Here is a 27666-nt window from a genome sequence, read left to right as displayed (position 1 = left end):
CTAATGCATCCAATGCTCCCTTTTGAAATCAAGATTTCCCCTGGCTCCAGTGTTTCTGTCCTGTGAGCACTGAAATGAAGGAGACTGAGAGAAGTGGGACCAACCTGTGTAATGCATTGCAGTCTTTGGAAAGAATTGTCTTAACTCATTCTGAGAAGAGAAACTCCATGATTTGGCACAGTAAAAGGAAAAATAATAGAAAAAACCCTGTATCTTCTTACAGGCATATTCTGGAACGCAGTACCTCCTGGAAATGGGAATTCACACTATTTATTTAAGTAAAAGATCTCTGACTGGCTTGGAGCAGGACCTTACCTAATGCAGAATAGCTTAAATACCAAATAAAAAATGATGATTGGATTAAAATATTAGAAAGTCTAGGTAGAAATGACCTAATATTAGTGAGATTGTGACATGAGCTCACCCAAGTTTAATGAATCATTCCATGAGCTGGGCTCTGGTTGGTGCCTGACCACCCCAGCAGCACCTAGCCCAGCTGAAAACTGAGTTTCCTGCAGAGGTGTCGTGGGCCATGACCAAAAAGGCAAGCCAGCTGAATTTCCTGAGACAGCCCGTGGTGCAGAGCACACCTGCAGACTAAACCAACATGAGCAGAGGGGCTCAGTAGCTCTCTCATCCCCACAGTGACACTTTGCTGCCTTGGTGAGGGGTAAGTTTTGGGGAGGATGCTGGTGGGGCTCAGGGGTTCACAGATTGCTTTCTAATCAACCAGCTGGATTTCAAAAATTTGCAGCTGAGCTGCTTCTCCTCACGTGTGAGCATATTCCTACTTTCCTTTCATACAACTGAAGCCTACAGCATTCATTTTCTCTTGTTTTCATATCCTTTTTTGAAATTAAATAATTCATTTGTTCTCATAACGTGCCACCCATTTCGTAGCAAATGCAGATTTTCCTCCCCAATTGTTTTAGTTTGTATAAAAGTCAAGTAAACTAAGAGAGAAGCAGCCTCCAGCCCCAGGGTTGGTCTCCTGCTAATTGTGGACCCTGAACTTCCTTTGTGTGCCCTGCTGCTGACAGCCTGGTTTGTGCTAGCTCCTTGCTGGTTCAGGAAATGGTGGTGGGTGGATTTATCCATATGGGACGGATTGATGAAACTGCTCCAGAGTTCACTTGAGGAAGAGTGAGGCTTTTAGAAAAGGCCCTTGTACAGAAATGTAGGCACCAGTTGAAAGTTGAAACAATGGTGTGATAGGGACACGGTGTTTGGAAAGAGCTCCAGTGGGCATCTTGGCCAAGAGCTGGTGCAGAATTAGTGCTTCCCCTCCTGGAGGGGAAGGAAGGGGGTGATACATCAGTAAATGGAGCTGCAACACTTGAGTTGCTTTAATTAGGCCATCACTGCCCAGGGACATACTGGTGCAATCTTTCCAGAAACAATCTAAAAGTTCATATTCATTGAGTCTTGCTCTGAGCACACCCAGCCTCGCCCAGATTCTGCAATGTATCTCAAGGTCTTGGTCCTCAACAGACCAACACCTTAAGGCAGAGCTACCCTGTCAAAGGTCATGGTTTGTCCACAGGTGAGCCTTATGCCTGTTTTTTTGAGAAGATTCCCTTCAGTATTGCTTTTCCTTGCTATTTAAAACACTGTCAAAAAAAGGATACCCTGTGTCCCCGGGGTCACACACCCTCAATGTGTTGGAGCCTGGCTTGCAGCCGGAGGGATGTGGTGGTCAGTGCTTGGGACAAGTATGGCACAGGCTCCTCTGGGCTTTTAACAAATCCTCCCGCATCCAAGTATGAGGCATTAGGCAGCCTCAGGTGACCAGGGAGGGCCAGGGGCAGCTTTTATGTCTGGAAAAAATGTTCCTTGGTGCAGCTTTGGAACCTGCAGAGACTTTGCTTTTCTGTGGTATTTCTGGCCTCCACAGGGAAGAACGGTGCCTGCAGACCTCTGTCCTAGTGGGTGCTGGGGCACAGCTGGGATGTCCAACCCCATGAAACAGCTGAATGTGGCCTTGATGCTGGTTTGTTGCTGGGTCTTCGGGGGACCACCCCGGCACTGACTGGGCAGGGGGGGTCCTGCCCGCAGCTGATGGCTCCCTGTGTTCCATGACCCTGCACTGCCTTACAGAGCCCTGACATGTCCTACGTGCTTGGCAGCAGCTTGAGCCACCTGCAGAACCGAAGGAAAAAGTTTCAGCTGCGGTGAGGCAAGCGTCCCTTGGGGAAGGCTCGTCTGGGGAGGGCCCACACCCCCCCAGGCAGCGCACAGCGAGCGCCAGTGGGGAGACCGGCACCGCTGCCTGAGAGGCCATGCGGGGCCGGGACGCGCCGGGCTGTGGCAGCAGCTGGGGCGAGGCGCTGTCCCGGTCACCACAGGCGTCCAGGTGGGATGTTTGCCGTGCCCGGGGGAATGGATGCTGTGCCCAGGTGGGATCGATGCTGTACCCGGGGATGCCGTGTCCGGGAGATGTCGCGCCCGGGGAATGGATGCTGTGCCCGGGGGATGGATGCCATGCCCAGGTGGGATGGATGCCGTGCCCGGGGGATGGATGCCATGCCCAGGTGGGATGGATGCTGTGCCCGAGGGGTGGATGCCGTGCCCAGGTGGGACGGATGCCGTGCCCGAGGGATGGATGCCATGCCCAGGTGGGATGGATGCCGTGCCCGAGGGATGGATGCTATGCCCAGGTGGGACGGATGCCATGCCCGGGGAATGGATGCCGTGCCCAGGTGGGATGGATGCCGAGCCCGGGGGATGGATGCCGAGCCCGGGGGTGCCGTGCCGAGGACCGGCGCTGCCGGGCGGGTCCGCGCGTGGCCCCCACGCGTGGGCGGGACGGGGCGTGGCGGGGCGGGGCGCGCGCCCGCAGAGAGCCGCGCGCGGCCCCGCTCGGCAGCGCCTCCCGCCGCCGCGGCACCATGTGGCAGCCGGCCACGGAGCGGCTGCAGGTAGGGGGGCGGCCGGGCTCCGAGCCTCGGGGGCGGCGGGGCCGCGCGGCTCTGGGGTGGCAGCGGGACCGGCGGAGCATCACTCCCGTACCGGGAGTTCGTGGCAACTTCTCCCCCCGCCGGCGCGGAGGGCGGGTGTGCGGGGACACGGGACGCGCAGTGCGGGGGCCGCTGCCCCGGCGGCATCCCGGGCGTCGCTGCCCGGCGGCTCCGGCGCTCCCGGCGGAGTTGAGCGGCGGCCGCGGGCGGCGGCGCGGCTCGGTGGGGGACGCGCCGCTCAGGGGCTTCTCCGCCGCCTCCGCGGCTGAGGGGCACCCCCGGGCCGGCCCTGCCGGATCCGCGGCGGCGGGAGGGTCCCTCGGAGCGCCGCGCGGGGGATGCGGAGTGCCGCGGGAGTCCTGTGCCGCCCCCACGCCCAGAGGTGGGGATGTGTCGGGGTCACCGGGGTACCCCCTTGCCGCACCCTCCGGCGGCGGTCCGGTGTACCGTGCCGGCTCTGCCGTTGTTCGTGTGGCTCGTGTGCGTGTTGCATAGTCCGGGGAAATCCGAGGCAGGCAGAGAACGAGATGAAATCAAACTCACTTTGTAGTTGCACTGCGTCGGTTTCGTGTAGTTTTCCAGGGCAAGTGTCAAGTGAGAGAGAATTGGATATCTTAGATAAGAATCAATGAGCACAGCAGATGACAAGAAAAGGTTATTATTACTTTTGCAATTCAAAATGAGAATTTGCTTTGATATTATCAAGCAAAAAATTCAGCAGTTTCAGTTGATAGTAGAGCCAAGCTGAGAGATTCGTGAGCTTTAATCTTCACCAGCCAGTAATGGGAATAATTCCTGGTCTGAAAAAGCCGTACTTTTCTGTACAATGAAAAGCTTGATTTTTAGTGGATAGAAATGAGGTACCACATACATAGTTGATGGATTCCAGGGTAAAACTATGTGAGTGTATTATTAGTTATTTCTTTCCTGTGTTAGTCAGAAACCTCTCTGCTAGATACAAGTGGCAGGATGCCCTGACTGAAGGAGTTAATGGTCTTGGGCGGGTGGAGGCAGGGGTGTTCCCTGTGGAAATGCTGATGCAGGGGACAGACCTCAGGTGAGGCTGCACCCAGTGGCTGGTGACAAAGGAGGAGGTGAGGGAAGAGAAGGAGAAAGGGAAAGCCTAGGTTAGTAGTGTTGTGCTGATCTGTATTGTACAGAATGGCTTTGTGTCCCCTTTGTGGAATTAGGGAGGTGTTAAAATAACAAGGTGCTATTATGACAAATATCTGATACTGCCTACAAGAGCATGCAAGGCTAAAGAGAACCAAATGCTCGTGTTTCACAGAATAAGCTTGTGAGTGTAACCTTGTTTAGCCTTGCTTAGCTGTATCCTGTGCACTGTTAGGGGTCTGGCCTTAGGAGCAGGTGGGAATGGCTATGTCCTGTTGGGAACCGGGGCTGTAAGGAGAGGGGATTATTGATGTCTGGGCTTCTCACTTACCTATTGCAGCAGAACCCAAGCCTGTAGCAAGAGGAGCCTGTGCTTCTCCCTGTTCTTGAAAGGGAGCCACAAGCACCAAAGTTCTCAGCAGTGGCCACTAACTTTATGCAAATCTACTTTGGTTGCCTCTGGCTGGAGTCTCCAGGCATCCTGAGCTGATCAAAATGCTGAGTGCCACTAAATGCACTTTTCGTCAACAGGAGTTTCTGTTGACATGAATAACTGTAGGTGCTCTAAAAAAGTAAAGAAATCAGGGGAACTCAAAATTGCAGAATTAAAGGATGATTTGGACTAGTGCCAGCTTCTGAAATGGGGAGAAAGCCTTGGAAAAGTCACAGAAAGCCCATAATAATTCTGTGTTTACACAAGGGGCTAAATAACAATGTAGTGAATTGTGGAAAAAATGAGTGCAGTGAGGGGAAGGATGCTGGGGTAACTAGGATGAGATCCTGTACCCGAAAACTTAATCGTAATCCATATATGTATGAGCTAGAGTTATGTGGGCAATAAACTGTCTAATAACCCCAACCCCTCTGAAATTTTTTTTCTCCAAAAGCCTGGTTCTTGAAGCCTGGTTCTTTCAAGTAGTCTGATCTCTCCTTTACATGTTGTGAATCATCAGCCTGGCCACAACTGCTGGCAGTGCTGCTTGGCCCCCCAAGGAGAGCTTGTGCACGCTATAAATGCATCTTTTTTCCCTCCTTCCTCCCCCTCAACATCTTAATTTAGTTTCAGGTGTCCCATGTTGCGTGTCCCAGGCTCCCTCCCTCCTGACACGTAACTGCTGTGAAACAAATGTTGGTGCTGTGGGGGTGTTGAAGGGGAGCCCTGTGCGTGTCCTTGGTATCACAAGCTCTGTCTGGCTGACAAGCAATTGTTGGGAGGATCTGGGTGTGGGATTTTGGTTGTAGCAGGGTGGTATGTGGTTGCTGGGTAGAGCAGATGATGTCTTATGGTCTCTATTAATGTATTCTGGGATTGCAGTTATGGCAAGTCACTGCTGTAGGATATCTAGGGGATGTCTAATGGTAGATACAGTCCTGTCTTTTACATCAGGCTGATGTATGGGGGCAGGAAGTGTGGAGCTGGCCCAGCTTTCTTGATGTTCTAATGTGTGCATGGTATGTGACTTAGTTTTGATCCAGATGTATGTTGCGTCAATACCCAGCTGTGGGGAAGTGCAGGTCTGTTGTTAGTCCGTGGTGTAGCTCTGTACTAAGTAAAACGGCAAAGAAAATATTTTCATCTCTCTGAATATTTCTTTTGGCCTGGTTCAGTAAGGGAAAGTATGAACTGCCTTTGGAAGTAGATGCCTGTTGGTACAGATCAGTCCTGCTCTTGGAGCTAAGGCAAGCTGTGTTCAACTGAAATGCCAGTGGCCATTGCAGTGTGAAGGCTCCTGTCATGTTCTGACAAACTGTGCCACTGTCCTCAGTTGCTCACGGGCCTCCTTTCCCAGTCCCACTCAAAGGCTGACAAGACTGCACATTCCTGGTCTGCTGCCATTCACGCAAAATCTCCTTCTGTTCCAAATGTGCTCAGTCCTGTCAAGTTTCATAGTTTGTGCTGAAGTTTTTGGCATTGACTGGATGGGTACAATTCCAGTAGTGAGGTCAGCAGCAAAGCTCACGCGTACGCAATAGGAATGAAGAGTCGTCAGCAGCTGGTTACAGAACGCAGTGAGCTGGGGCATGAACTGGATTGTCCCCACTGCTGTTGTGGCCATTTGCTGCTGAAAGCTTCATCTGCTGCTGAAATGTGCCCCCTTCCCAGAGCCTTGGTTTCTGGCTTTGCTGGAATGAGCTGTGATTGAGGATTTTTTGATTTATGCTTGTTTTTTGTTTTGTTTTATTTTGTTTTTGTCAGCCTGTTCTCTGCTTCCCTCTGATGGAAGCTTTTTCTGTTATGCTGCTGTTTAATGAAGAAGCCTCTGTTTCTGGAAGATATGTACAATTGAATTAAATGGATTAGAAGAATAACCTAGGAAATTGTAGATATTGAGGTTTCTTCTTGAAAATATACTACAGTAAAGCTTGCTTTTTCTTTTGCTTTTTCTTTTGCTTTTTCTTTTGCTTTTTCTTTTGCTTTTTCTTTTGCTTTTTCTTTTGCTTTTTCTTTTGCTTTTTCTTTTGCTTTTTCTTTTGCTTTTTCTTTTGCTTTTTCTTTTGCTTTTTCTTTTGCTTTTTCTTTTGCTTTTTCTTTTGCTTTTTCTTTCACTTTTTATGGTTCTTTCAGCTATAGCAACATTGAAGTTACGTCTGTTTTCTCCAAAGTTATTGGGACAGGTAGTTAGATGTGAAATCATACATCTGGGATGTTGCAGGAATGTACCACAGGGATCAGCAAGTCTCTGATGTGGTAAGAAGATCATGATTTTGCAGGTAATATAGGATTAGCATTGCTCACACTTAATTTAAGAGAGATGATCTGGGACTGTATCTGTTTGCGAGACTTTTTAGCTTCTAATTTTTGTAGTGGCATTCCTGATTTGTGTTCGGTAAAGTGCAGGTGAGCATATGGAACATGTGTGTACCTCCCAGCCTTCTCTGGAGCAGCAACCAAGGTTGCTTCAGGTATTTAAAGGTCGTTCCCCCTGCTGGGAATGCAGAGACTCCAGTGTGGAGCTCAGTGTAGCTGCCTGATCTGATTTGCCTTGCCGTGTTTGCAGCAGATCATATAAATTGTTATAAGCAGTGGGCACTGATTTGTGGCTTGATGTTTGTGGCAGTGGCACTTGTTGAAATGATGCCAAAAATATTGTGAAATCTTTCTTTAAAACTATTTCCACATCTGCCTTCTGTGCCTGGTTCAGCAGCCCTTAGCAGCACCAGGATTTTGGAGCTGGGGGTCTCAGTGATGCTCCTGTGAGGACTCTGAAGTGGTGTTTGAAAACAAGCAAGGTATTCTCACAGCCTGAGAGGTGGCTGCTGTTTGCTTTGTAACCTATTTTTTCCTGGAAGCTTGATGCCAGACATTGTTTCTAGATAATAAATCTCAGTGGGTGCATAGTTGCCGAGGTTGTGCTGTTTATAAGCCCTGCTTATAAGTTTCCCTGCTTCCCCTGACACCTGTGGGTATCAGGGATCACCGAGTTCAAACAGCTTTTCCCCCGGAGCAGCAGCGCAGCAGTGCTGGTGCTGCCCAGCCATGTTTCTGTTGCCTGAGCTGAGCCACACTCATGAGCCCTCTTTTCAGAGAAGGTCTCACTCTGCTTCTGTGGGTGGTACAGGGGGTGGGCTCAGATGAGTGGGGAGAGGAAGAGGGGGACAGACAAGGGTGCTGTGTCATGGAGCTTTGGGCTGGACACTGCTTGGCTTCATACAGGCGTGCAGATAGCCAAGTGTTCACAGCAGGACTTCAGTGATGCTCTGTCTGCTTATCTGGAAGTTCAGTAGCCTGATTGAAACCCACAGTTTGGGGCCATTTTTGGGCAAGGATTTAATAATGGATGGCTGTAGTATATTGTTGGAATTTATTTCTTTCATAAAGTTCCACATCTCTCTTAATGTGCTGTGAAATTCTGTGCAGGAGAGCTGCGGGTAGGCAAGATGAGATGAAGTGAAGCAGGTGATGAAGGGCAGGAAGCCTCAAGTCCCTTACTGGGGCAAGTTGGGTTTCCTGAACCCCAGGGCTTAATTCTGCCATCATGTAACATGTGCAGGTCCGTGGAAATCCTTGAGAAATAAGATTGTGTAAGGTTGCTTTACTGAAGTCTTTGAGTGGCTGGTGTAGTGTACTTCCACATCATTACGATGCAGGAGTAAAACAACAGTTTAGCTATTAATGGAAGTGAAAGAAGTGAAAGCAGCAGTACTGGGGTGTTGCTGCTCACCTTTGGGCTGTGAGCACTGTTTTCCAAGGCCTCATAAACGTATTGCTTTTTTCACAGGAATTTATTAATGTACCTGTAGTCTTGCATCTTCAATTTACTTTTAAATTTTGTGGTTGTAGACTGTTGCTAATTTCATGTATATTACATGCATCTACTACCTCTAGTATATGCATAATTGCCTTTCCTGTACAAGGAGCATTGAAAAGATCTCTGACTAAAGAGAAGTGAGCTCTGAGTAAACCTACACATGTGATGACTTCTAGGTGACCGCAGCCTTTGTGGTTTGGTGACATGTTTGCATGTGTTCAGTTTTAATGTGGTTTTAGGTGCTATTGAAAGCTATTGGTGCTGTCAAAATGAGCTTCTAATCCTTTTCAGTGTTCACATGCATATGTGTGTTAAAATATAGCATCCAGTCAGTTGAAACAATAGTTTTCCAATTTTTAAAGCATATGGAAAGCCTTTCTAAACCAAATACAAGCTAGTTGTAAGCACACAAACAGCTGTCTAGGCAGAAACTGCTGCAAGACATGTATAGCAGGATTGATACTACTACTGAACTCTGGTATCATTAAATATTATGTCAGAAGGAAAAAATGGTAAGTATTTGAAATTTAAGCCTGAGTCATGTGGCTGCAAATGTCTGAAGTCTTACAGCCCGGTGTTTTGGCACTATATGGCTTCGGGATATCTTTCAAGGCATCAGAGTTTTTGCACTCCTTTGCTGCTATGACTTTACAGCAGTCAGGAATCTTTAAAACAAAGCCCTCTGATTCCAGGAGGCTCATCTGGCACCACTTAGCTCAGGCAGTTCCTTTTTTTTTTCTACATTATTTATTCTTTGTAGAAAATGAATGTCTCTGGAAAAATGTTAATTTTGGGAAACATTCTATGACCAAAAGAAAATCAAAATCAATGAGTGCCTTGTGGAAAACCCCCTGGGAAATGATCTTCAGGGTTCATTTATAGTGTACTACTAGTTTGTTTATGAAACTGCCAGCCTGTTTGATGACCAAGACAAAAAAATTAAGCAGTGATTTCCTTGAAGAAAGGCAAGCTAAAGCATTCAGTCTAGTTCAGAATTTTAAGTGCCTGTTTCAGATTTTGTATGTCCCTGGTGTCATCTAGCAGGACAGGACAGTCAGCAGTGACGTCCCAGACATTTCCTTCCAGGCATGGCTGTGTTCTCTGCAGACATGCCTTGGGTTGGTTCTGAGGTTTTGGGCTAGGTGTCCTCACCCTTACAGCACTACTGTGTTTTTGATGTGGTACTGTGCAGGCAAGAGGAGAGTCTGATTACCCAGAGACAGATAAATGTGCAGCTGAAAAGTCCCTTTAAGCAATATTTAGTACTTACAATATTTTTTTTTTTTTTTTCCCATAGTGCTTTCAGGTATAGGAATTGGACTTATTTGCACTTCATATAATAGCTGGAAAAGTTACAGGTGACAGTGTTAAGTCTTCTGAGCTGTTTTGGAATAAGTGTATCAGAACTCTTTGGCCAAAGATGTTAAATGTGGATGATTGTACAAGTGACCTGAGAAGACCTAATAGAACATTTCATGATTTGTTTTTCCTACTGACATCCTGAAAATATGGAGTGGCAAATATAAATCTTTGCACAGAATCTGAAGGAAAAATAAAAATTTGTGTATTGCCAGTATTTAATATTCTTCTAATGATGTTGCTTCTACAAAATTACACTTAGCCTCAGAATGACTAAGTTGTTCTCATGGTGCTGACACCTTGGCAGTTTGGGCGACGACTTCAGGAGTGCTGATCTCTGAAAAACCTCCGTGAGTGTTTTCATTGGGACTGTTTAAATAAATGTCCTTTTCACAGATTAATGGCTGATTTTGCTTCCAGGCAATGTAGGCAGGAGCATTTCTAACCTGAGCTGCTGCTGGTGACTTTTGCTGATGGAGCTGTGCTGTGAGCACAGTGCTGCTGGGTTTGGAACAGCAGCGGGGCAGTTGGAGTCCTTGCACCATCACCCTTTGTGGCCTTGGGTCTATGTTATGCCAGACAATTTTCAAATGTCTCCTCACATGAAAATGCTTTCTCCAGATATATTTGATGGGAGCTGCCAAGAACACTGAGAACAGATAGAAATGTAATTAAGTGTCCTGAAGCTCAGATTTGTGGCTGCCTCTTTCTTCCCATGCCAAGCTGCCTCTGGGTTTGAGGGATGGTTGTTCCATCCATCTCACGTGAAGCTTGCAGAATGACCCCAGAGTAAGTTTACAAGTCTTCAGCTGGCTGTATTCAGCTTTGTTCAAGGCCAGGCTTTTCCAGAGAGTGTTTTACCTGGTGGACTTGTGCTCTTGTGAAATCTTACCCACTCACTGAGTGGCTGGAGAGGAGAACTGATCAGTCTGGTCCCACTGGTGAAGGGACTGCTTTGAAGCTCTTGCAGTGGGATCTGATCCAAGCTTCACTGGGGTCAGTACCAACCTTGAGCCTCAAGGGCAGGGCAGGAAACCCATCAGGAGATCCAGAGGGTTTGTATGGTCTCATTTAAAATGAACAATTCTCTCTGCTATGGAGCTTCCTGAGTAATTCTGCTGGCTGGAAGGCAGGATAAGAGGAGTTTGGGGTCTGTGAGGGGCCATGGCATCATGATGGTGGCAACATCAAATACATCATCTGAACCTGCAAGTTTCTAGCTCTCCTTTCCCTCCCTGAGTCTGGGTGTTGAGGAACAGGAGGGATGGTTGGATGCAACATTCCTTCCCTCAATGGTTACAGGGAGAGGCTCTCCAGAGTGAGTCTCTGCTGCTCTGCATCTGTCCTCTAGCTGGGGACCAGCTTTCCTGCTGTCAGGAGTAATCGGTGCTTTCTGAACTGATCATGGTGATACTGACCTGAAAATGGTAGTTTCTTGGGGAGAGAAATCACCCTTCCCTCTGCTTAAGAAAAACAGGCAAATCAATTTTCTGTTATTATTCATCAAAACTCTCTCATCCAAATTAGCATGCTGAACTGGGTTTCTAGTGTTGTGTTAAGGACTTTTGTCAATGGTTTTCTAGTATTGCCTTCTGCTGGGGAGAGGAGCACTGGGAATTGTGTTATGGTGTGCTGGTTGTTCTGGCTTTGGCTCTGAGCTGGAGAGTGAAAAGACAAGCAGCAAAATTGCTAGAAAAAGAATACACCAGACTTCAAAAACAGTGTTTTAATCCCTTTCCCTCTCATTTGAGGCTATTTATTTAACCAAACCTTCTGCCCAATTTTAGCTTTTACATGTGGCATTTATTATATTTTTTCTGGTTTTTGACCAGAAAAGTACATTTTGGAGCTTAAGCAAACAGCAGTTGGCAGCTCCCTCAGCTGCCTGGTTGTCAGGGCATAGTGTGGACCTCTGTCCCAGCTCGCTGCACAGTCTATCAGCAGAAGACAGTGGTGAACTTTTTTCATCTTTCAGAAAATTGTCAGCCTAAGCATTTTGATTTTTTCCCTAGTCCATGGGAATTTTCTGTGCCTGACTATAAATTTGATTCAGAAAATGTAGAAGCTTGAATCCTGTCCCAGTGCTTTTAAGAAGGAGCCCATACAGCACAGATCTGTACAGGCTTCAGTTTTCACAGCTGTGCTCTGTTGTTTGGATTAGAATTAGAAGGAAGGATATTTTGAAAATTTTATGTTGGCCTCTTGATAGTGTGGCTGAAAGGGCCTATTGAGCTTGGTACTGTGTGTTTGAGAAAATTCTGATAGTAAAGACAGCTTTGGTGCCTCCTGCTAGAATGGAGTGCTGGAGGGATGTGCAGTGCTGCTGAGGAGTGCTGGGTGTTTGCTTTTTCGGGTAGGTAACAAAGAAAAAACCCATCAGTGATTTCTGAGACACCCAAAGCCCTGAGATCCTCCAGCCAAGGACAAGGCATAGGGGACTGGCTAGGTCTGGAGCTGGGTTCAGGTTCACCCTTGCTGAGCTGCCCTGGGAACTGTGGGTTTGTGGCCCTGGCTCCCCTGGTGCTGCGCTGCCATCAGCAGTGCTTCCTGTTGGGATGATGGGGCAGGTGGAACCATCTCTGTGACATTCTTGATGATGGAGCATCGGTGCTGAAGGCTGCAGAAGGAATGGTACTTCCTGAGATTGGACAGTTCACTTTGATAAAGGAGTGTTAAATCACTCAGATTTAGGCATGCAGCCTTATCTTGGTGCATAGGGATAGGCCTTTGAATGCATTAACTTTTATCTTGCCATTTGAGATGGCAATGTAATTTTTCCGTGGTATATAAAGAATGTTAGGAAGCATTTGTTTGTGACTGACTTTTGCTTTGATCTGGTGCTTAGAGGCTGTTTTTTCATTAAAGAGCCTGAAGCTTGGTACTGGGACAGGTAACATTTTCAAAGGGCAATGTTTTAATCTTGTACTTCTACAATACAGAGTTGCTGTAGAAGGGGGAGTTGAACAATTTGAAAGGTTGCAGAAGCACAGGTGGGATCTGCTCTTGCCTTTTCCCACAGAAGGGTGTTGCAATAGTCAGTCTTTTTCTTGTAGCTGTTGAGGTCATATGTGACTCCTTGTACCTGCCCTTCACAGTCCTGCACCTTCTGGCTTGGGAACAGGACCCAGAGTTTCCAGGACTTAACCTGCTGTGAAGACTTGGGATTTTGTTTTCCTCAATGGCCATCACACATAGAGTTCAGATAATTTCCTTGGGGGTGTCCAGTGGGAAGTGGGGCTGCCTGGTCTGGGAAATAGCCCTGTCAGAAATACCAGTCTTGCTGCATGGTCTGCCAAGGCACAGGGCAGCTTGTCTGGGCATTATGGCCAGCCTGAGTCTCATATCTAAATTAATGAGGTGACTGCCTTTTGTAATCAAGGCTAGTGAAAAGCCCTGGCACTTCAAGACAGTGAAAAATATTCACTTATTCTAGTTAGTGCTTAATAATTCCTTTACTGAAGCCATTCTCCCCCATCCTCCTTGCATTTAAAATGCTGACAGGTTTCAGGCTGCAGAAGCGGTGGAGCTCATCTCCCCTAAAGAAAAGTCACTTTTGAAGAGATGCTGAGCTGCAAGTGTGAGCTGAAGTGAGTAATGGACAGATCTTCAACTGGAAAGAGACATTCAGATCTGCAGCTTAGAGTTTTCACACCTGTGACTGGATAACCTCGAGAGGTTTTCTCAGCCTGGGACTGTGCTCCAGCAGGGCAGAGCAGGGTCCAGCTGTCTGGGGCAGTGAGGTCTGTATATATTAAGATATCTACATGTGTTTGTCAGAAAGACAGAATCTAAGGAGGCTTTGGATGAAGTTAAGCACTATACAGTGATGTAGAACTTTTGAGTGTGGGAGGAGCAGGTCATCAGCTGGGGACTTTAGAGGTCCATGAGAAGCCTGGCATGGCTCAGGAGCCACATCTGTAGAAATCTTGCACTGGAATAGCTCACTTCTGGTTGGTTTAAAGTACTTTCAGAGTGTATTTTTATTGCTTCTTTTTAAAGTTGAGGTTCTTATTTCTCTGTATCAGAAGTTATTCATGCTGCTTACATGATATTTGAAAAATAGCCAGTGCGTGGCACCGACCAGGGAAGTGCCCATACCTTGTTTAAGTTTACTGCACTGGTTCTGAAAGTAACAGCCTGACCTTTCATTTCTCTGTTATGGTCTGAGGGTGTTCTTACATGGATGCTGAGCTTCCCAAGATAAACAGAGTGAATGTGGTTTGGCATTTAAATCACTAATGTTGTATCAAGCTAGAGAGTTTCAGAAGCCATTAATGTCTACAAGAGATGTTATTTTGCTCGCTTGGGGATAAACTTTGCCCTTGTCTATATGTGGGTTTTGATTTTGGTCCAAATTCAGATTTTGAGAGTGTTGGTATAAATCTAAGTGCCAGTACTAATGCCAGTGGAGTTCCAGTATGTTTCTTTTATTATGACTGAGAAGAAACTTCATGTGTTTTTTTAAAAGTCCAAATGTTACTTGATTTTTTTTAAATTTTTTTTTTTTTTTTTAAGAGTAGCTTTAATGTCTAAGAGAGCTGAATTAAATGTTTCTGTATGACTCTTTTTGGAAAGTGTGTGCTGTTGAGGTCATCCTGGACCAGGCCCTAATGCTGTTTGGAAAAGGGGCTGCTCTGTATCTGCCAGAGGAACGTCTGTCACGCAGAGTGCACCGCCCGCTCGCTTGGGGCTGGGGGAAAACTGCTTTACAGAATACTTATGGAAGTGTAAATATGCCTCACAGTCACCCAGTTGCTCTCCTCTGGCAGGGGAAAAAGGGAGTTTGTCCCAGAAGGGTGGGAGCAGGGCCATGGCAGCTGCCTGGCAGTGGGCTGAGAGCATCACCAGCCCTGGTGCTCCATGGTGGCTGCAGCTGCTGCCCGGCACAGCCAGGAGCCTGACACACCTCCAGAGCCTCAGGAAATATTTTCTGCTTTCAGCCCAAACCCGTATAGCTTATTTGTGGATCCAGTTTGCTTCTGAGATCTCTTCTTATTTTCAGATTTTCTTGTGTAAACGTCTTGGATTTGTTTCTTCAAAGGGTGAAAAATGCCCACTTTGCATTTTATTTTTTTCAGTGTTTATCAGGAACAAATGTTTCTTATCCAGCAACCATCATTACAAAAATGAAGTGAAAGAGCAGTCTGCCTCATCCTGGGAAAAGAAAACATTGTTTCCAACATGTTCTTACTCTCAAGTCCATATGTGTGCAGTCATATTCTTCCTCATTTCCCAAAAAATCTGTCAGTTTTAAAATTTTTGTCTTAAATTTAAACACTTTTCTGGGGTGTTTTTAAATCTGGTCTCCACTGAGCTCTGTAACTTGGTGTTTGCTTTAAAATGACCTTACACTGCTGTGCCAGCACCATATCTGACTTCCCATGCTGGTTGTAAAGTACTGTAAGTTTGAGGAGCTCTAGGTAACAATGTTAGTCACTGCTAACAATCGCAGCTGTGCTTCAGAGCCCTCAGTCCAGAGTGGTTTTGGCTGTGCAACACAGTTTCCAGAAAAGTTCTTCTTTGCAGTATCCCAGTTAGTAGGTCTCATCAGGCAGCAGTGGTTTTATTAAAGCCTGTGAGCTGGAGCTCTCTGGCTAGAGGAGCAGGTAAAGGCTCCCTTTGCACTGCCAGCGGGGTGGACTGGCCAGGGAAGGAACTGAGCTGTTGGGAGCTCTCCAGGGGAATTGGGGACTATTTTTTATCAGGAACAAACTGACACAGCACAATTTGTCCATCTATTGGAGGTGGGGAGGAATGACTTCCAAGCATATCAGCACCTCCTAAATGTAATCAGTTTTTCCACTGGGAAGAAGATGGTTTCAGTGCCAGCAGTGCTAAGGTGACTGGATCCTGTGTGCTGTATGGTGACATCCCCCTGGTGAACAGAGCTGCCTGCTTTGCCTGGGCAATTCCCAATACTTGGCATTGCTGTTGCACTCTTTGGCCCTTCTAATTCTTCCTGAGTATGAGTATGAACTAGGAACAGAGATGGTAAAGTCCAGATCTCCAGTGGAACAGGGAGTTGAGCTGGCAGTGCACATCATTGTACAGAAATATGCTGTAAGCGTGTCCTCTTTAAGTTCTCATGTATGCAGTAGTTCGTACAGGTCCAGCCTTGGAACAAGGCTTTGGAAAAGAGTCTGGAAGCAGGTGCCTGCCTGACAGTGCCATGACACTCAGAGCCTGCCTTGATAGATGTGACCAGGAGCTGACGCTCCATAGTGAGAGTTTGTGCCATAAACACTGTGCGGTGACTTGCTGCCATGGCTGCTTGAAGCCTTACTGCACACTGCCTGAAGATCCTGGGTTTGCTTTAGGAAATACTTAATGCTGTTCTGCTTTGTACACCTGGAGGTCAAAAGGGAATGTGGTTTTTCTAGGTAATCATCATCACTTTCCAGCTAATTGTAAGTAAAATAAAAAGGGAAAGCATGGAGTCTGGCCAGTGCTTAGTAATGTCTGAACCAAGTCTAATGTAGTGTTACTTTTCTGACTTGACTTTACTGAACTTCTGTGGGAGTTTGAATTTTTACCCTAAGAAATTCATCTTCACTTTCACTGTGTAGTTGTTCTTTAGGGTTTCTTTTGATTTTTTTTTTTTTTCCCTGAAAACTAGTGGGTCAGTATAAAGAATTAGTTTGAACAGTGGGTGTGAGATGGCTAAAAGGAATAATGGTTGTAGCTACCAGCACTTACATTATAGATGCTTCGTGGAAGTTAACAGTAAAGGGTCCAATGGGTAGGATGCTCACTTACAAGGGTCATATTTACAAAGATCTGGAATGTATATCTCCACACCCAGGCAGTGTTTGCAACTGGAGGGATGTGTTCTCATTTAGATGTGACCCAGGATCAGCAGGGCACTTTGGCTGTTGGGGAGGCTGCCCACTCCTGCTGTGTGAGTGAGCAGTTCCTTGATTTTCTCTCTTGACTGTTTTTCCCTCTTCTCCTGGAGCAGCCAGGCCTTGGATGCTGTGTGTCCCTTTGCTGAGATGGTGTATGGACGGAGCATGGGTCCTTGCCTGAGGAGCTGAAGAGTTGCAAGGGGAGCAAAATTTTTTCAGTTTCCAACATATATGATTCAATTAACATCTTCTTAATCCTGTGTTAATGCCTAACAGCATGTGGTGACTAGTATAAATATTTATTCTTGGTATGTAGCTAGCAGATATGTGGTAGGATTAATGCTAAATTGTTAGTACCCAGTTTAAGTAAAATCCGTTTGTCAGACTGCTTCCTTTTGTGTTTTGTTGTTTTGTTTTGGGGTTTTTTTTAATTGGCAAGAGAATCCACAAACAGGGTTCAGATGGCCAGAGCCTCTAGAATCTCATTATCTTAATTGAAAACTGTCACCCTTTGACATTCATAAATGATTTAGCTAGTACATGATTTAGTCACAGGGGAGAAATGGAATTGACTGTTATAACCATCCTTCACTTCTAGATGCTAATGATAAACTACAGCCTGCAGCTCTGAAGAATTAATAGCTCTTGGTTTAGAACAATATTTTTGTATACTGGAACATCTCAATTCCAATATATTTGGTAACATTTAATTCTGGAATACCTTCACTTAAAAAACTGGAAGGTGCTCAAAGAACATCCTCTGATGTTGCTCTTCAGCTTTTTACACCCTGCAGATGTGTTGCCAGTGGTCTGCATCTTCTTCTTTAGAAAAAATAAAACTGTTTTGTTTATGTTGACCTTTCCTCACTCACCAGAGGAAATAAGTTGTTTAGACAATGTGTGGGGATTAGCTGTGTAATGAACTACCACAGTAAACAAGTAATTAATTCTCATCAAAATATATACTGTGCTCTGTGCCTGGGTTTTATGGTGTCTTCTGGAAAGGAAAATATTTTTCTGTCTAAAAAGCATTTCCTACCCAGTGACTAGCCTAAAAGAAACAGCTTGAAAATGTTTCCTGGCTGGAGGAAAGGATTGGTGCATTCAGTTTGCCATAGTGGTTAACATCACTGTGTGTTTTTCTAGCACTTCTTTTCCTCAGTTTTATGTATCTACTGTTCATAAATATAGGTACAGAAATTACAGTTTGTCTGAGCCAACTGACTTGATCTTTTCATTTGCTAACGCCGATGCTGGGGTTTTGCAAAGGATAATCTGAGGATTCAGGCTTGGCTTTGCTCCTGTTTGAAATCACTGTTAAAATATTGAACATTTTGCTGCTGGCTCAGGGCAAGGGGGTCATGCTTTTTTTTTTTTCCCTTTTCTTTTCCAGGAACTAGATCAGTGGGCAAAATACAGTACTAGTGTATTGAAGGAGACAAGTGGTTGGTCAGTGTGCCTGTTGGAGCTCTGTGTGAGTGGAGTGTGCTTTGTGCAATTGCAAGCTGGGGTTTAGCATGAGATGTGTTTCGGAGCACAGCCAGTGACAGATGGGTTTTGATGAGCAGCTTTTTCCTTTAGAGACAAAAGTGTTTATTTCAGCTTCTAAACCAGGTTAGTGAAGAGACATTAGCAGTACCAGGTGCTGTGCAGCTGTTCGTTTGCAGAGCTTAATGTTTTTTATGCTGTTACTGGTCAGCAAAGGAAAGGTGGGATTGGAGATAGTGATATTTACAGAAAATGGGCAATCAAGGCAAACACTTATGTCCTCAGTATTTCTGCTTAGCCTCCCTGTTAATTCAGGTCTTTTTGCTGTTGCCTGTTGCAGTTCTCCCCCCAGCACAGGAGCTTTTGACACTCTGCAGGTGGCATTTCACTGGCATCACTCCTTCTTAGCAAGCTGCCCTGCAATCTCTCTGATCTACCTGTAGCTCAGGAGGATGAAATTATTTCAGATCATGAGTATCTTCTGAGTTTTCCAGTACCACTTAGTTGTTCCCAGTCCTGCTGTTTCCCAGCACTGCTCAGCAAGGTCGTGTTGTGTGTGCTTCCTAAGCAGGGGCTTCCTGGGCTGCTCTGCAGCATGGTGGTTTCCTTGGGTGACTTGACACTGAGGTTTCAGTGTCATTTGGCTGTTGTATCATACTGCAAATGAGTGATTAACTTGTCTGGTTTCTTTGCTGATTCCCGGCAGAGCTGTTTGCCTTCTTTCATGTATCACTTTAGTCTGACCTCCTTCATAGTCTGGCATTTCTGTAGTGCCTCATTTACTATAGATGTGTGATTACATGTGATTTTCTGTCTTAAATTGTTGCTTTTTTAAGAGTTAGGTATTATCCGTTACTCTTGCAGACAACATCTAAAACTGTGATTGAGGTGCTCGGAAAACTTGGAGGCAAATGAGAAGATTCCTAAATTTATTCACCCCTTGAACTCCTTCAGCTGTGATGGTTTCCATACTAACAGATATGTTACCACTTTAGGTGATCAAGGGTCAAAGCAAGAACTTTAAGGATGGTGAGCTCTGTGATACCAATAGCCAGATTAGACAGCCCCAGTGTTTATTCAGTAGCTGTGTTCTCTGGCAAAAATAGATCTGAAATGTTTAGATCCTGGAAACCTGCTCTCCTAAAGTGCAGAACAATCCTCAGTAGTTGCACCTAAAAACGATGAGCCGTTCATGCTGCATATACTCACATATGAGTGTACTGCCATGAAATTATCACAAAACTGGAACTAAAGCAAACTGAAATGGAAAAGCCATGCCAATGGAAATAATAAAAAGGGGAGTCATGCCCCTAAAAATGCTGCAATGTAATTGCTATGAAAATCTGCATGTATTTACAATAACAAGGGTCTCATTTCTGCAAAACTTTGCCATATGCATATTTTTACGTACTCTGAGCAGCCCCCGACACCCACAGGCCTGTGCTCTGTGAGTAAGGGACTGAGGCCTTGCTGAGTGTTCAGTGTTCCAATGCACATGGATCTTTTCCGGAATTGAAAACATCTTTTATTCCGCGGGCTGAGCTGGCAGCCGGCACAGAAGGCAGCCTGCTTTATGTTTATCAGTCCGGGGAGAAGTCCAGTTCTTGTGAGCGTATATCTCATCTGCCAAGAACACCAATAGTAACTTAACTATCTTCCACCCTCTTTTTTCTTTATTACTTAAATATGGCCATTCAGGGAAGCATTTAATTCTTTAAATATGGTGAGGAAGGTATGAATGAATTGAGGGTAGAGGTTTTAACCTTATGATATCCAAAGCTTTGCTGATGGTTGGCCATTGCCAGTGGCTGGATGCTGTGTGAACTGTTTTGGGAGGTGCTTCTGTAGACTAGCTTCGAGCAGGGAATCCCATCTTGCTATGCTCTCCATGCCCCTCAGCACAGTGGGATGCCACTTGCATGATTGAGCCATTTTGGGGTACCTGCAGAGGATTCACATATGGACTTTTTTGGGGAAATACTACCCTGTGCTTTCATCTATGTGGAGTATATTCAGAGAGAACAAGGAGCCTGGTCCTCATGCATTCATTAAACTATTCTGTTCATGTTAATTAGTCTAATTAAAGTTGTGGTGTAAGTATGTAAAAATGGCCTTGATCATTTTGGGCTTGGCTGAAACCCTCTGATTCAAGGCTATAAATAAACTCCTGGCAGTGAATGAAAGCCGAAGGCCTTTTTAAGGGTCTTCTCGGATGATTCTTGTGCCCATGTGTGGAGAAATGTGGATGTATGAAAGGTTTCTTGAGTAGCTGAGGAAAATATAAAAGCCTGCAACGGTGTGTTTTACCTTTAGAGTTTCTTAGTTACTAGAGTTCTAGGAAGAAAATTTCTTGCATACATTTTGGCAGCCCTTTTCACTAACTGAATACCGGGTTTATTGCTGTATGAACTTGATAATTAGTTTGTAATCCGTGCATAGGCATTTCATCCTGGTAGTTTTCTTGCAGAGAATAATTTGCCTTTTATTTGTTGAGAATGGTTTTTTTAGTGAAAACAGAACTCCCATTCATGATGGGCACAGCAAATGTAGTAAAACACTATCATAGCTGGGATTTGTTGTACGCTATGGATTTATGTCAAGAATGTTAATGATTTGTTTATGAATAAGTGAGCCTGTAGTATTGTGAAACATTATCTGGCAGGGCTGCTGAATGGGCATTTTGAGAGCAGAAGATTCTTCAACTGAATAAACTGTAGATATTTGTGTGTCTCAAACTACTCATAAGTAAACTTATGTATTTTAAGCAGAAGTGTTTATTTAATGTGTTATCAATGGTGCTCATCTGACAGATATATGTGGGCCACTTGATAACAAGCAAAGAGGTGGTTAAGTACTTTTTAAGAGCAGTTAATCTTCTTTTAGTGGGCTTTAGTTTAAAAATAAGGTTTTCTTCCAGAAAGCAACACAGAAAGCAGAGCATTGTGATGTTTGCAGAGTCAGAGTGGATCAGCAAGGTACTCTGGTTTTGCAGTGTCACACTTGGATGTAGCACCTAGTTCAACAGAGCCACTTGAATTTACTGATAAAGTCACCACTTGGTTTCCAGTATGTTGTACAGTCCCAAATACACACTTTCCTGACAGGGGCTTGGGATGGTTTTACTGCTTTCTTCTAATGCCCATTTTCTTGGAAGAGAAATCTTTTCTGATTGGCAGAGGAGGTGGTTCATTGCCATCTTACATGAGCCCAGAAATCAGTAAAGTTTAAAAAAAAAAAAAAAAAAAAAAGATTGCAATATTTATCTTCTCTCCAACTATCCTTACTCTAAAGAGTTTTATAGCTGGTTGAATGGGTTGTCACTCAAGTGAGATTCATGCATTTTTAAATGTTGCTAAGCCTCTTGAAAGAGAAGATGACACTGTAGCAGGAAGCTTTGCTGTGTGACTTCATGCAACACGGGCGGCTGAGCCCAAAGCAGAGGGACTTCAGGGCTGGATTCAGAAAGTGTCAGAGGCTGTGGGTGTTGTGCATCCAGGCTGCCATGTGCATGGTGACTTAACTCTGCCTGATAAATTATGACATTTCTTGAAGTAGTGCCCTGTACTTTTTAATGAGCTGGGCTATCAGCTCTGCATCAGTGGATAGTTAAAATGAAGCAAGAATTGCTTTAACATTAAAACTGTGCCTGAAGGCCTTCTCTGAAAAATTGCTTATGATTATTAAGTGAATATAATACAGTAAGACAGCCTTCCTTCTTTGCTGTTCTTTTTTCATACCAAGTAAAGTTTTGGAAGTTGAAAAATGTGCAGATGGAAAGTAATGCTTAAATGGGAATGGGTTTGAAAGCTGTGCTCTCTCCCTTTGAATGGGAATAGGGAGAAGAGGTAAGTCACAATATATTGAGTGAAGCTTTTATAGATGAATTGAATTTCCTCTAAATATGGTTTGATTGTGTGCCAAACAGAAAAGAGGCTGAAAGCAGAGCACTTCATGTGCAGAACTGGAGAAGGATATCTTCCAAACCAAATGGGCTGGGCCAAAATGAACCTTGCATTCCTCATTCCTTCTGCTGTGCATGCACACTTAGAGCTAAAGAACTGGAAGGGTAGCCATACTCTGAGAATTGATGAGGAAGCAGCTGTGGGGGTCAGTTGGGCTGGCTACAGCCTGACCAGCTACAGGGCAGCAGCACCCCAGGGTGATTTATGCAACCTGAGGCAGGTCAGAGGCCTTGCTGTAGATATCACTGAGATTTACCCGTGTCCTGCCTATGTTATTTCTGTATTTCATGCGCAATGCTGTGCATGTTGCTGACTCTGTTTTCAGAATTACCTCCCATTTCTTCCCCAGAATAATCTCTGAGATGGTGTTTAAGCAGATAAATATCCCCCCAACTCCGACCCAGCAGCACACATTCAGGGATGAAGACAAAGAGGGACGCTCGGTGGGAAGCTGATGAAATGATTTGTTCTCTAGATAGACACTTGCACCCCTTTTCCACTCAGATACCACACCATTAAACACTATTAAATATTGGCAGCTTCATAGTAAACTGCATTTGTGATTTCTCTACTGTGTAAGCAGAAAAAGCAATCCCAAATCTCTTTCAGGAATGGCTTTACTCTGCCAGGTTGGGAACATCAGTGATAGCCACCAGTCTTTTAATTTCTGACTATAATGGTGATAAAACATGAAAGTGGAAGTGCTCATGTTGTTGAGCATGAGTTGGAACTAATCAGCTTTCTACAGATGCTACAGGGAAAATAGATCATAACACATAGCCCTGTTTCATGTGCTGGTTGAAGCTGTTCCTCTTTTAATCTTTATAGAAGGGAAGGAGCACCTTGTATAATATCATGGTTTTCAAAGGACTTTTACCTGTATTTAAAACAAATTATTTTTTTTAAAAATCTGTGTTGTATCAGATGCCCTTGTCATACATTTTTTTCATTTGAGTGTTTCAGTCAAAACCCATGGTCACACTGTGTGGACAACTGCAGCATACACTCCCCTGGCCTGAACAACAGACACTGGTGGTAGTTTGGGTTCCTGTTTCTGCAGGGAGCGGCTGTGGCTTCAACCTCTGATTTTCTCTGTTGTGCTGAGGATGACACTGAGATGCAGTGATAGCAAATGAGTGCTTCAGGACAGGGAAACAGCAAAACTTGGAACCCTTGAATTGTGGTGGTTGCTGGATTGCACCCAGGAGGGAACTGGCTTTGGTGAATGATCCAAGGTCCCCTTGGCTCATCAGCTGCTGGGAATGGAGCAGCCTGATGTTTATGTAGCCGATTGTCTTGTAAAACTGTAGAATTGGCTTGTGCAAATAGCTGTGCATGCAAAACTTGACTGATGTTATTTCAGAGGCTTTTCTAATGTCATCTGAAAATCTGTTCCAGTCAGACAACCTGTGATCCAAAATTGAAAAAAATCAAACAAGGATACCTTCTGTTCCTCAAACCATCTGACACTAAAAATAGTGCAGTTGGATTAAAGGTTGGTCTGTAGGAGGGGAACTAGTGGTGATTAATTGATGTGGAGTTAAAGTCCCCTCTGAAAAATCTGTGACTCCAGTTAACAACTTGCCCAAGACTTTCCACTTTTGAGGTTATCTGTTTCAAGCTTTGCTTCTGGACTGAAATGACATACTTTCTTTAAAAATGAAAATATTTTACTTGTGGTGGTCTCCCAAGTAACTTACCAACAGTACAAACATTTTTACAGACTTTCCTCTAAATAATGGTAATGCTTGGAAGGCAGGAAAACAGCCATCTGTCATCGAGCTCAGAATTACCCCTCAGCAAGAGAAATGTTCATTTTGAGTGTTCAGCTCTGACTACCTTTTGACTTCCCAAATGGAGACCTAGAAGCAAAGCCTTATTTTGTGCCCACGTGGAATGTTTTGTGCTGAACATTCTTGATTAGGGTGTAGGCAGAGCAGCTTTGCAGTGGGCAGTGTTTGGGATCTCAGCAGCTGTAATGAAGCTCTGAGGGAAGTGTGTGGTGGTGAGGCACAAGTCTTGTGGAGCTGTCACATTGTGCCCTGGCTGCTGGGTAGCTCTGCTGATAAATGCTCTACACAGTGCTTCCCTTCTGCACATGGTGTTCCATCAGACTGGTTGGTCTTTATCCTCCCAGCCATGGACTGGTATTCACTTCAATTGCTTTCAAAATGACCTTTGCTTTCCAAACATAAGAAACTGCATTAAACTTGGAGCTAGAGTTACTTTTCCTAAAAGTATTTGTAGAAGAAGGAAATTTCAGAGATTCCCTTGAAAAGTCTTCTGTGAATTTTTCATTGCAAAATTGGGGCTGACCAATAGAGAAGTGTCACTGGAGATTCATAGTGAATCCCTCTGTACTTTCATCCATCTGCCTCGTATTTACAGTTTGCCTCTAAATGTTTTTTTTTTTCTTTGGCTAAATTACTGTTCTTGACATCAGTGAGTATGTCTTGGAGATCTTTCAAAGAACTGTATGGCCATTCTATATGCACATACCTTAGATAAGCAGAGATGAAAAGCCATCAGCAGGGCTGCAGCATGAAGAATTTAATGAAAAAAATGAATTATAAGATTGATGACCCTTGTGCTTAGTGGTCAGAATGCAAATAACAAGAGCTGCAAATCTGGGCAGAAAGACTTGCTATAAAAAGCATTATCTCAAGATTAAGCTGTATCATTTTTGCATGATAATCTACTGGATTTATTTTGACACTTATTTATTTGTGGTGGTGGTGGTTATGAAAGTGGAATTTTTAGCAGTCTCGGTATAATTATAGAGGACTGAATTTGTAAAGCTGCTCAAACATTTAGCATCAGAGTTGAGTATTTTCTTTCAGCCAAATATATGACTTTTCTTTATTAAAATAAATATGTCTTGATACTTTTTTCCTCAGAGGAATGACTAATAGATATTCACAGGATTCAGTACTTTAATATTTTATCAGAGGCCCCTAAATTCTTTTATTCCCTTCTCTTTCAGGGTAAATAATTTAGATTTCAGCTGCATCAAGTTTGATAAGAGCCACGTTGTCAACATCTGCAGAGCTACAACTCTGTGCCCTTTGAGGGTTGTTGGAATAACTGCATCACTAATGCTTCAAAGTTAAATTGAATGGGGCAGAGGAGGAAGGCAGTTGTTAAATGCTGGGCAGGCACTTAATTTATTTTAATTTTGTTGGTTCTTTCACATCTGTTTAACTAGCTGCCTGACACAGGCAGACAGGGGGCTGTAAATGTAGTGGGTATTCAAAACATTTCCATCTTGTATTATAGGAATATATTTTATATCTCTATCTAGAGAAGCTCAGGGTTTTAGCATCCCGGGTCTCTTTCCTTGGATCTTGGTGTTGTATATTACTTCATTTGTTCTAAGCTTAAAACATGTTAAAACACTGCTTGCAATAATTGACAGAACAAACACTTGATAATAATAACCCCTCTGCTCCCCCTGAAAACAATCCTCTCATCTACATTCATGTTTCTTTTGCAGCTTCATTTCTCAAAGTTGAACCCAAACTTGAAAACACAGTTTTTTTTCAATGCAAAACTATTTAGGTTTTAAAGTGGCTGAGAATGGATTGAGTTTGTGGTGGTAAGCAATCAATGGATGGGGGGAGGAAAGTTGAGACTGTACTGAGAATGAGGATGTTCCTCTTTGTTGCTGAGTGTCATTCTTTATTCTGTAGGTTTTTTGTGTGTAGGAACTTTTAAGTCATTGCTGTGTTGAACAAAGTTTGGAGCAGATTGGACAAAAGTGAGAGTATAATTACTGGAAACAGAGGAAGTAGCTTTCACAATGTAAAGAGGTTGAATGATGATCCTTGTACATGCCTGAAGTCTTCCAATTCTGCTGGTCTTGCTGGAAGGGAACATTTGGATAATTTAAAACTTTTCTGTTTCCTTTAGTTAAACAATTCATTACTTCCATCATTCAGTGCACTTAATTTCATTGGCAATGTTGAAGTATAAGACTGAGACAATTACTTCTCTAAGATGTGGTAGTAATTCTTCATGTAGGTGCAGCTAGTAGCACATGTAAAGCAGTAAAGATGAGCGTAGTTCTGTTCCTGTTGAATTTCAGATTGTTTTGCCAGAGATTTCTGTAGAAGCAGGGTTGTTTTTTTTTCATGGCATATGAGATTCCTAAAGACTGGGATTTGGTTATGAATGACCACGTGTTTCCAGAATGGAATTACTTGGAATGAGTTTGTTTAATGGATTGTGGGTTCCTCCAGAGTGACGCTGCAGTGCCTGTGTGAGGAGTTAGCTCTTTTTAATTGGTCCCATATGTACTGGCAGATAGTATATTAACCATGCCTTGAGGGGATAAGGGCATCTGGTTGAATCTCATGGTGCATATTTTATTTCTTTTCTGGAGGGATTTGCTTTTTTTCCGTGGTTTTTCCCCTCCTTCTTTGTTCTTAGAACTGTAGATATGTATATATATGTATAACCACTAGCATTTTGAAACTTAATACTCAGCTGAGGGATTAGTTAAGCTTCTGCAAAATTATCTGAACTTTGCTGACAAGTAAAGAGGAAGAAACTGAGATTTTATGGAGAAGCTGGAGTTTCTGAGTATCTCTGAGTTTGAATGACTAAATTGCAAGAAGTCAGAAGCTTAATATTCGTCTTGTCAAGTGCTAATAAGTTGTTCTTTGAAAACCAGAAAAATGGAAGTATCAGAAGAGATTATTACTTTTGGAAAAACCTTGAAAACACAATGCAGATTTAACCTTTCTATCTGGAGGATGTGGATACTGGAAGGCTGTCGTACCCATGGGCTCTTTTGGCCTTAACAAAGGGGAGCACCATCCTCAGCCATTTTACTTGACTTATTCTGAACTGTACAAAGCAGAGTAATTTAGCATGTGGCTGTTTTGGCTCAGCTTAACAAGTAAGTTAGTTGCAGGAGAAACAGGAATGTAAATGAGTTGGTCTGATTTTTTTTTTTTTTTTTTGTAAAGGTTTCTTGGTGCAAATCCTGTCAATTATCCAACTCCAAAGTTTTGTTGAATTAATGAGACACTTTTTAGAAAGGTATTTTTGATCACTTTCTGTAGAATCTCTTATTTCTGATGTAGTAGAATCTCTAGTGTACTACTTTTATTCATGGCTTAAAGAAGTAGAAAGACCCACTGTGTGAAGTTGCCCTGTGGTGGTGGCTATGTATCTGCACTGCAGTGAGACCCGATTTTCCTCTATATTTTGCATTGTCTGCTCAAAGGTTTGTATAGCTATAATCCTGGCAGAGTTCCCCCACGATGAATAATTTGGTGTTGGAGGTGGGAAAGGAGTAGTGTTGCAGATGAAATGCCTGTGAGTATAGTCAGGGCTGGGGAGGTTCCTTGAGATGGGACAGTTGTGCTGGCCAGACACAGCCCCCTGGGGATGCTCTGGGGCAGGTACTGATGGTGCTCATGAGGATGTGTGGCTGGAGGGAAGGCTAAAGCCACCAGGCTTCTTCATCCTTTGCAAGGGCTGAGGAGGTACGCTCTGATGAAGGCTCCCCAAAAAGGCTGACTTGCTAAAGATGCACGTCCATTCCCTTGGAAGTGGCTTGTGTCCATGGGAAATAGGAGGACCCCTTCTCAGAGACGCTCAGGAGTGCCAGATTTAAATCTTGGGGTGGTTGTGACCCAGAAAAGGCAGTGCTGTACATTAGCATCAAAGGACTCAGTGATAAAAA

General features: G+C 44.2%; 1 protein-coding gene across 4 annotated transcripts in view; it reads left to right on the top strand.

Annotated features, from left to right (window-relative positions):
* The window catches only part of PID1 (phosphotyrosine interaction domain containing 1), a 93214-nt gene that overhangs the window by 6813 nt on the left and 58735 nt on the right, over positions 1–27666 (top strand). The window contains exon 1 of one of the 4 annotated variants that reach the window (XM_041718124.2): positions 2809–2918. The exons of 1 other annotated variant lie outside the window; for it this stretch is intronic. In XM_041718124.2, the coding sequence (XP_041574058.1) occupies positions 2889–2918 (30 nt within the window). In that variant the 5' untranslated portion in view covers positions 2809–2888. Of the gene's footprint in view, positions 1–2808; positions 2919–6758; positions 6783–27666 lie in introns of those variants that run through there. 2 more of the 4 variants (XM_041718125.2, XM_072933504.1) reach the window with 2 other exon arrangements.

This window comes from Taeniopygia guttata, chromosome 9 (genome assembly GCF_048771995.1).
Source record: "Taeniopygia guttata chromosome 9, bTaeGut7.mat, whole genome shotgun sequence".
In the NCBI taxonomy this organism is placed as follows: Eukaryota; Metazoa; Chordata; class Aves; order Passeriformes; family Estrildidae; genus Taeniopygia; species Taeniopygia guttata.
This window is presented reverse-complemented; position numbering and strand designations above follow the sequence as displayed.